Here is a 10372-nt window from a genome sequence, read left to right as displayed (position 1 = left end):
ACCGGGAGTGGGGCGCGGGGAGCGGGGACCGGGAGTGGGGCGCGGGGAGTGGGGACCGGGAGTGGGGCGCGGGGAGTGGGGACCGGGAGTGGGGCGCGGGGAGTGGGGACCGGGAGTGGGGCGCGGGGAGTGGGGACCGGGAGTGGGGCGCGGGGAGTGGGGAGTGGGGAGCGGGGACCGGGAGTGGGGAGCGGGGACCGGGAGTGGGGAGTGGGGACCGGGAGTGGGGCGCGGGGAGTGGGGAGTGGGGAGCGGGGACCGGGAGTGGGGAGCGGGGACCGGGAGTAGGTGGGGGGAGCGGGGACCGGGCGGTTCCTCCTGCTGATCCTGGATTAAAGTGTCCGGATTGGGGCGGGAACAGGATCAGCAGAAGAGACAACTGGAGAAAATGGGCGAGACACAGTTGCTGATTTACCTGGTGAGCCGGTGGCTGTTTGGATCTGGCTCTGGGCCCATTCACACTGAGGCCCAGTTGCATCCACTTTTCCACCCCGGGTTCCCGCTCCTCTCCCGGGCCCGGGCCCTTTCTCCAGCTCCAAGGCGCATGCGCGGCTCCTGTCAATCTTTGCCCGGGGGTCAGGGATCAAACCCACGCATGCGCTTAGCCCGGCCCAGTCCCATCATCAACCAGGTCAGGAAGTGAATCTGTGTAAAGGGGGTAACTGTGTTTTCTTGTTGCAGGGACACAACTTACAGAAATCACTCCTGCTGCTACTGCTCAATGTTGTTGCTGCTGTTTCAGGTACGTGCTGTGACTGCTGGAACATTTCAACAGTGATCAAAGGGTGGGGGAATCAGGAATTTATTTTGTTGCTGCTGTTTCAATTAAGTGCTGTGACTGCTGGAAAATTCCCCCACCTGGTGTCCTGGGCACCCTCAAAATGGCTTCTTCCTGCCCTCGTTATTTGTTTTAAAACAAATGAAAAGTTGCCTAAAGCTGTTTGTTCCATTTCTTTCAGTGTCTATCGAAGGAACAGCAAATATAACGATGAATAAATGTGTGACCGACGATCAGAGGCCTGTGCTGAAAAGTGGAATGAAAGTTATTTGCAAAGGGCCAAACTGCACTGGGAATTACAGGGCAGGTTTTAATAAGTCCGGCTGTTATGACATGTGCATCCAAGATATTTCACATCCAACTAATGCATCCAAAGAAAATCTTTATCTAGAGTTTGGGAAGGCTGAGTTCGCCAAGTCGATACGTGTTACATTCAGTGCAGATGATGGTGAGTTTAAACCTGCATGCGATCCTGCTTTCCATTAAACGCTTGTTTTCTCCTTAACCTTTCATTTTAGGGTAAAAAAAAAAGTTCCCGGCCATGTTTACTTCATGTAAAAAAAAAAAATCCTCCAGTACTAGGTGGTGAGACTTGCTGCACAATTAGCTTCGCTCCACCAGCAGCCTGAAAATGACAGAACACCAGTTCAAGCAGTAAACCCACCAACAACGTCTCATGGAGCATCGCGGGATGGACAATAAATGCCAACCTCATCAATGATGGTCATCTCTTGAGAGTTAACCAACTGGAAAACACTCTCTCTATGAGCCTCCCTGTTCACCTGAATTGTATGTCTGAGAAATTGCTGGGATTACACCATTCATGTGAATGTCTCTCACCGTGGTCATTTAGAGCTGGGAGTTTGTATCTTAAGGATCCTGTTCATGATACGATTTAGTGTTCTGATATGATACATCCGTCCTTCAATTTTACAACTCTCACTCTCATTTTCCAATCCCTCTGTGCTTTGGCTGTTAGCCTCGTGCAAAGACTGTTCCATCCTCCGGCATCTACATGAGCTTCGGGACATTGTTGTTTTTCTGCATTTCTAGTCTATTAAACGTGCTGTAGAAGACGGGGGTGGAACGTCAGGCCAAGCAATGGCAGAAGTGTTGGGAGGGGCGATAGGAGGCAGAAGGTCATACAATCATAGGAATTAGGAGCAGGAGTAGGCCACTTGGTTCTTTGACTCTGCTCTGCCATTCAGTAAGATCATGGCTCATCTGACTGTAACCTCCCATCTACCCCCAAGATCCTTTCACCCCCTTGTTTATCAAGAATCTATCTACCTCTGCCTTTTAAAAATATTCAAAAACTCTGCTTCCACAACTTTTTGAGGGAGGAGGGGTCCAATGACTCACTAACCTGAGAGAAAAAATTCTTCTCACCCCTGCCCTAGAAGGGCGACCCCTTATTTTTAAACAGTGACACCTAGGTCTAGATTCTCCCACAAGAGGAAACAGCCTCTCAACATCCACCCGGGCAAGACCCCATAGGATCATATATGTTTCAGTCAAGTTGTCTCTCAGTCTAAAATCCAGCAGGTACATGCCTAATGTGTCCAGCTTTTCCTCATAAGACAACCAATGCATTCCAGGTATTAGTCTGGTAAACCTTCCTGAACTGCTTCCAACACATTTACATCCTTCCTTAAACTGGAGCATAACCTCCCTACTTTTATATTCAATTCACCTCACAATGAACAATAACATTCTATTCGCTTTCCTAATTACTTGCTGTACTTGCATACTAGCCTTTTGTGATTCATGCACTAGGGCACCTCCATCTGAGCTCTGCAGTCTCTCACTACTTAGATAATATGCTTTTTCATTTTTCCAGCCAAAATGGACAGTTCACATTTGCCCACGTTATGCTCCATTTGCCAGATCTTTGCTCAATCACTTAACCTATCTATGTCCCCTTCACAACTTACTTCATCAGCAAATTTAGCAGCCATACCTCCTGTCTCTTCATCCAAGTCATTTATATAAATTGTGAAAAGTTGAGGCCCCAGCACTAATCCCTGTGGCACACCACTCATTTCATCCCACCCATTTATTAATGTGGCAATCACCTTGATAAAACAATTGCTAGTTAAACAGGTGATGGCCATTGATTATCCCATCTAAATAGAATACAAAGATACAGCTGGAACACTGTGTGGTAGCATTGAGGAGTTATCTTGAAAAATAAACCAGCTTGAACTAAAGGGCCACAGCCTGGATTAATTCCATCAGGCCCCAAGGATTTGTCAGCCCACAACTCTTAACAATTTTTTCACTACCGTTTCATTGGTGATTGTAATTTTCCTGAGTTCCTCTCTCCCTTTTCCTGATTTACAGCTATTTCTGGGATGTTACTTGTATCCCCCGTAGTGAAGACTGATACAAAATCTGTTCAATTCATCTGCCATCTCCTTACTTCCCATTATTAATTCCCCTGACTCGTTTTCTATAGGACCAATGCCCACTTTGTTAATTATTTTCTTACTTACGTATCTATAGGAACTCTGGCTATCTGTATTCATATTTCTAACTAGCTTTCTCTCAGACTCTTAATTTTCCTTCCTTATTAACCTGTTTGTCATTCTTTGTTCTCTATATTCTGCCCAATCTTCTGAGCTGCCACCCATCTTTGTGCAATTATGATTTTTCTTGAAGTTTGATACTGTCTTTAACTCTTTTAGTTAACCATGGATGGTGTGTCCTCCCCTTGGAATTTTTCTTTCTCATTGGAATGTATTTATTTTGTGTATTCTGAAATGTCCCTTCAAATATGTGCCACTGCATCTCTACTGACCTATCCCTTAGCCTTATTTTCCAGTTCACTTTAACTAGCTCTGTTTTCATTCCCAAATAATTGCCCGTATTTAAGTTTAAAATACTAGCCTTGGACCCACTCTTCTCTCCCTCAAACTGAATGTAAACTTCAATCATATTATGATCACTGCCACCTAAGGGTGTCTTCACTATGGGGATATCAATTTATCTTATCTTGTTGCACAAGACCAGGTCTAGTATAGCCTGCTCTGTGGTTGGCTCCGGAACATGCTGTTCTCAGAAACTATCCAAAAAACGTTCTATGAACTCCTCATCTAGGCTACCTTTGCCCATCTGATTTTTTTTCCAGTCTATATGCGGATTAAAATGTCCCCATGAGCCTTTCTGACAAGCTTCCATTATTTCCTCCTTTAAATTCCATCCTACTGTGTGGTCACTGTTAGGGAGCCTGTACACCACTCCCACAAATGACTTCTTGCCTTTATCATTTCTCATCTCGACCCACACCGTTTCTACATCCTGGTTTCCTGAATTTAGCACAATAGTGAGGGATGACCTATTACTGCAGTTAATTAACAGAGCCACCCCTCCACCTTTTCCTAGCTTCCTGTCCATCTTAAATTTCATGAGCCCTTTAATATTCAGGTCCCAATCTGTCATCCTGCAGCAATGTCTCTAACGTGGTCATGTGATCAGACCTGGAGGAGTACATCCAACCAGAGCTGGTGTTCCAGCTGCCCTTTAGTGTGATGTTACCCACGCTCACTATTTGAGTAAATAAATGGATGACTGCCTTTAGATCTACAGTGTGAGTGGTGACTGAAAATCGTGCAACATAGGAGTTCATTCAGCCCATCGTGCTGCCTCTGAGGAAGAGCTACTCAATTAATCCCAGTCCCCTTCTCTTTTCCCACAGTTCTGCAGATTTCTTTCCCCATTCAGGTGTTTATCCAACTTTCAAAAACTTTAATTGAAAGAGCATTTTTAGCCTTGTTAAATCTCAACTTTGGAGCTTCATAAAACCAGATTTGGCCCTGAGCCACATTAGGAACAGGTGACCAAAAGCTCAGTCAGAGGTCGGTTTTAAGGCTCATCTTCAACAAGGAAAGACAGTGTCGAAGAGGTTTAGAGAGGGAGTCCCAGAGCTTAGCGCCCAGGCAGCTGAAGGCACGGCCGCCATTAGTGGAGCGATGGAAAACGGGGGATGCTCAAGGGGCTTGAATTGGAGGAGCGCAGAGATCTCAGAGGGTTGTAGTGAAGGTTGCAGGTTACAATGACAGGGAGGGGCTGGAAGACAGTGGAGAGATGGGGAGGATTTGAGGGGTTGGAGAAAGTTAGAGATAAGGATGGTCGGAGGGACAAGAGGTTACAGAGATAGGGAGGCAATGAAAGGATTAGTAAGCAAGGATGAGAATATTAAAATTGAGACATTACTGGACCGGAGGCTAATGTATGTCAGTGAGCAACATGGGGGTGATGTGTGAAAGGGACTTGGTGTGGGTGTTAGGATATGACGGCAGCAGAGTTTTGGATGGGCTGGAGATTAGAGGGTGGAATGTGGGACACTGCCCAGGAGAACATTGGAATAGTTGAGTCTGGAAGTAATAAACGCAGACATGAGGGCTTCAGCAGTAGATTAGCTGAATGGGGGGAGATGCTTAAGTTAAATAGTGGATCTAATTCGCATTTGAGCTGTAATGTTTTCTATTCCAGTTTGTCGAACCCCAGACCCAAGTGTAACTCCTGCAGTTGATCATCATAAACAACACAACACAACCGAAGGTAATACCGTGTGAAATTTTATAATGTTAGATGAGGGGTCAGCTGTGGTTCAGTGGCGGTCAGCTGTGGTTCAGTGGCTTCAACATTCACCTGAGTCAGGTGGTCATGGGGCCAAATCCCCCTCCAATAGACATGGGGAAAATTGAGCACAACACCTCCTAGGGTAGTGCCAGAGGGCGCGGTGCCACTCCCTCTGGCTTCTCCCTGAGGGGCCATCTTTTTTATGGGATGAGAAACCCAGGTTGCCATTTGCCTTCTCTGGTGGATGTACATGATCCCAAATCTCCAGCACAAGCTGGGTTTAGTTGAAGGCCCTTAATGCCTGAGCTTTAACCTTCCCACAGAAATGAAAGCAGTGGTTTACTGGTCAGTGCTTCTTGTAAATCAAGCATCGCAGTGTAACCATGTGAAGCTTGGGATGTAATGTACCAGCAGGGAGGTTATATCTGTGGATAAATACTTTCAATCTTTCCCTGGTGACTCGCCTGTGCCAGTTTCTGGGCTCCTTGGGGAGCAGCTTGTGCTGCCCTGTACCTACAAACGCAATGTCCCAGTCTCAGATTTACTGGTAATTTGGGGGACATCTCATCATGAACATTTACACAAGTTCATCACTGGGAATGACGATTTGACAGGACAAGACCCATGGTTCAGAAACAGAACAAAACTGTTCAAAGATCAACTGGAACAGGGCAGCTGGTTGGTTCTGATCTCTGACCTCAGGAAGTCTGACATGAACCAGTATCAGTGTCAGATTTACAGGAACACGAGTGTGGGCTATTATTGGGAGCAAACTGATCTTGGTCATCTCTCTAAGAGGTGAGAGGTTTCTGTTTCAGGTATTCTGTATTTAATCTCTGTATGGGTTTGGTCATTCAGTGGTTATGTTACTAGACTAGTTATACAGAGGCCTGGACTAATGATTCAGAGGATGAGAGTTCAAATCCCTCCATGGCACACCCAGAATTTAAATTCAGTTTATTAAATAAAAATCTGGAAATATAAAGTTGGTTCCAATAAAAGTGACGCTGAAGCTGTTGGATTGTTGTAAAACCCCAACTGGTTCACGAATGTCCCTTTAGGGAAGGAAACCTGCTATCCTTACCCAGTCTGGTCTCTATGTGACTCCAGTCCCACAATAACCTGGTTGACTTTTAACTGTCCTCTGACTTGCTCGGCCACTTCAATCAGAATCAAACCATGAGAAAAAAAGAGACTAAAATTGAACAGATCACTGGATGTGACCCAGTTATGGAATCAGGAAACAACCAAGACCCACCCAGCCCAGTGGACTCTGCAATATCCCCTCACTAACATCTGGGGACTAGTGTCCATGCTGAGAGAGCTGGGTGATATAGTCATACTCACTGATGGAAGGAGTCAACAGAGTTATCAAGCTGCCCCCCCTCAGCTGATGAATCAGTACTCCTGCATGTTGAATGCCACTTGGAGGAAGCACTGAGGGTAGCGAGGACACAGAATGTACTGAGTGAGGTCTTCAATGTCCATCACTAAGGCTGGGTCAGTAATAGCACCACTGACTGAGCAGACTGAGCCCTGAAGGACAGAGCTGTCAAACTGGGTGATGGAAGGAGTAAATGGAGCTATCAAGCTGCACTCACTCTCCAGCAAAGAGCTCTATCCATCTCCAGATGTTGGGGAGGTGGGGCCCATCACACCTCTCAGGCAGCCTTTGCAAGACCCAGTGCACTTGCCTTGAAAGTGTATCCCAGTAGACCCAGGATCCTGGGGGGATTCTCGCCTCAGGGGGATGTAGGCTGCTGGGAATGATCCTGCTCAGGGTAACTCTGGAAAACTTCCATTCTACCCCCCACAGTTAATGCAACCCTGTTGGATTTTTCACTTTGCCGACCCTGTTCCTGATCCTTCCCGATCAGTTTGACCCAAATCCCGTTCCTCCCAGGATGTGTTTCCCTAAAGCCCGATAGAGTCTTTGAACATTTCTGCAGTTTGTTTCACACACAATACTAAACACATGTTGTTTTCTTTAGAACACACACAGGTACCAGGTAAACCTGTTTCTAAACTACTGCATGTGTTTTCAGCTCTTACATTTGAACATGCTGCAGAGACAGGTAGTAACATTAGAATGTTTGAAATGCTGTGTGATATTTCACCATAGAATGATTCTGTGAGAGTGAGTGGTGTGGGTCACTGTTACCTGTAACTGGCCCTTAAACTACTTGGAATTGTTATTTCTGTTTTTTGAATCTCACCTTCCTGTCCCTCAGATACAGAAGTGAGGATTCCTGCTTCCCACTAGCATTAATGTCTCTGGAATCCTGTGTGGAAAGTCTTGGTACAATTTTAACCGAACCCTCCTATTGGGAAACTGACGGGATTGTGTGTAACACTGGTTGAAGTCAGTGGGGAGTAATATTGACCTGGGTGTAAATCAGCGTTCCACCCAATCCCGTGGCTTTCCTTTCCTGATTTAATTAAAATTCCCGCTCTATTTCAGCGGACTGTTGGGTTTAACTGGAGGGAGGTTGCTGCTGGTCAGTGTCTAGTTATGTCGATTGGAAAGCATGTATCCATCACATTGTGGGACAGTGTGTGCGTGAAAGGAGCTGTGGGGTGGCCTGGTGTGTGTGTGATTATTGGCATCTAACCTCCCACATCCCTCCAGGACTAGAATTAACCAGGGATCTGTTTGTACTGGGGTTGGTTCTGAAACACTAGGTGCTGAAGGTCTCTGCTGTTAGTTTTGTGAGTGTGTCCCAGTCTGTTAATGTCTTCATTCTGTCCACAGATTCTGGACTCTCTACTGGAGCAAGAGTGGGATTGGGAATCGGAATTCCTGTTCTTCTTGTTGCTGTAATTGTGGTTTTCATATTCCAAACATGGCAAAGATGGTGAGTTCTAGAATGTTCCACAGCTCCCATTGTTAATTCCAGTTTAGTTTTATTACATTTAGTGTTGTGGAAATGTTGTGTACAGCGATACACTTTGAGCTGCCTGTGCTCATCTCTCTGGCCTCTTGGCCATCCCCTGATTTCCATCACTCCATCATTGGCGGTCGTGATGTCAGCTGCCTGGGCCCTAAGCTCTGGAATTCCCTCCCTAAACCTCTCCTTTTCAGGCGCTCTTTAAAACCTACCACCTTTTGATCAAGACTTTGGTCACCTGTCCTAATATCTCCTTATGTGGCTCACGCTTTCCCCTGTTAGGCACCTTTGGACAATAAGGCTGCTATATAAATGCAAGTTCTTGCTCAATCTCAGCACCCTGTGACCCGGCCATCAGTGGTTTCCATCACTGGAGCAGCCATCTTGGATTTCCTTGTCTCCTTCAACATCCCCATCTCCCTGCCCACCTCTCGCCCACCCAGCGGTGGGGAGGGGAGATTATTACAGACTCTCTAACTCTGTCCTCTGACTCTCCATCGCGATATTTCTGTGTCTGTTAACCTGTTTGGTCACTGCTGGATTGGGCTTGAGCACATCAAGGAATATCCTGTCCATCTGTGGCTCCTCTCAATCCTTCAGGATCAGTCTGGAGAGTCCGGACACTCCCAACCTCCTCGTGTCTGATCTGATCCCCATCATCTTCAGCTCAGTGTTAACCGAGATCCTCATCAATTCTTCTTCTTCTCCAATATTGAGGTGAGCTGGCATTTTTCTATTTGTCTGGTGCCTCGGTCAGCACAGCTCCTGTGGAGTGTCCAGCTCTTGCCCGTTGCCTCCCCTATGAGCCTCCTCTCCTCTACACTCTGTGCTCCATCACCGTGCAGCTCCTGTGACCCATTTTCCAGCTGCTATTGGTACCCAGGATGTTGAGTGTAATTTAATCGGTCTGTGCTCCTGAACGGCTCCTTTCCACACTTGTCCAAAGTGTTGGATTCTTTTAATGTCACCTGAACTCTGCTGGTTTTTCTCTCCTAGGAATCGACACTCGAACAATCGAAATGAAGCATCTAAGGATGTTCCTTTGACAGAGGTGACCTGTCCAGATGAAACACGGGGCCTTGTGACAACAGCACCTGAGCATCAGGATGGAGCGGCTGGAGAACAAAACCTTCTGGGGAACGGGACTGTCCAGCACCGACTGAGTTTCCCCAGCACTGAGCCTGTGTCAGGGAGGGGAAAATCAGCCCAGAATGGATGATTGTTACATATGAACGTATAACCCTCTGCGCTGTGGAGGCTCCCCCCGCAACACCACCACTGCCCTGCAGGGGCCAGCCCTCCCCCCATCACTCTCTCTCTGCCCCCCCCCACAATGAGGCACCGTGGACTACGTGCTGAGGGATGTATTAGAGCTTGGGGACAAAGGCGCAATGGGGAAAGGTCGCTGTCTAAGACCTTTCAGCTACAGTGCACCGAGGGGCTGGGAATTGTATAGACCCCTCGGGCTGTACGATTCAGACGGAAAGTGTACAGTGAACACTAAATATATCATCATTGTATTGAAGCAGCTCAGAGTGTTAACATGATGTATGTCGATAAAGTGAACAGCTTTGCACTGTCTGACTCTCGGTAATGACCATATTGAAATGTCTGTAATATTGATTCCATTGAAACACCTCATGACCTGTGTGGAAAAGTGGAATATGATTGCATTTTTTGTGATGGCCATTTCGAAATGCCTTGTAATGTTTTTTTCAAATACTTTATGAAAGTATATTGTTCCAAATAAAAATTTTGTATTTTATATCTTCAAAATGAAGTCAAAACAGGTCTGTGGGTCTGGATTTTTAATTTCGTATGTTTCCCAGTTGGAGGGGATTCTGATCCTCCAGACAACCCTCAGAGAGAAATTTCTCATTTCTGTCTTAAATGGGCAACCTCTTATTTTTAAACCATGAGCCCTAAGTTCTAGATTCTCCCACAAGAGGAAACATCCTCTCCACATCCACCCTGTCAAGACCCCGCAGGATCTTACTCTTCGAGTCTGTCCAACCCACCCATTCCAGGTATTGGTCTGGTAAACCTTCTCTGAACTGCTTCCAACGCATTTACGTCCTTTCTTAAATAAGGAGACCGTTCAGTGCTTCCTTGTGGAGATCAT

The 10372-nt window shown here is 46.4% G+C and overlaps 1 protein-coding gene across 1 annotated transcript; it reads left to right on the top strand.

The window, feature by feature from the left end:
* Positions 1 to 658: 658 nt before the first annotated feature.
* On the top strand, positions 659 to 10033 carry LOC144678560 (uncharacterized). The gene is made up of 5 exons (XM_078538309.1): positions 659 to 723; positions 960 to 1226; positions 5273 to 5341; positions 8115 to 8217; positions 9247 to 10033. The coding sequence occupies exons 2-5, from the start codon at positions 989 to 991 to the stop codon at positions 9467 to 9469; spliced, it is 633 nt and encodes a 210-aa protein (XP_078394435.1). The 5' UTR covers positions 659 to 723; positions 960 to 988; the 3' UTR covers positions 9470 to 10033.
* Positions 10034 to 10372: the final 339 nt, after the last annotated feature.

Source organism: Cetorhinus maximus, unplaced genomic scaffold (assembly GCF_964194155.1).
Source record: "Cetorhinus maximus unplaced genomic scaffold, sCetMax3.hap1.1 HAP1_SCAFFOLD_4636, whole genome shotgun sequence".
Taxonomy (NCBI): domain Eukaryota; kingdom Metazoa; phylum Chordata; class Chondrichthyes; order Lamniformes; family Cetorhinidae; genus Cetorhinus; species Cetorhinus maximus.
This window is presented reverse-complemented; position numbering and strand designations above follow the sequence as displayed.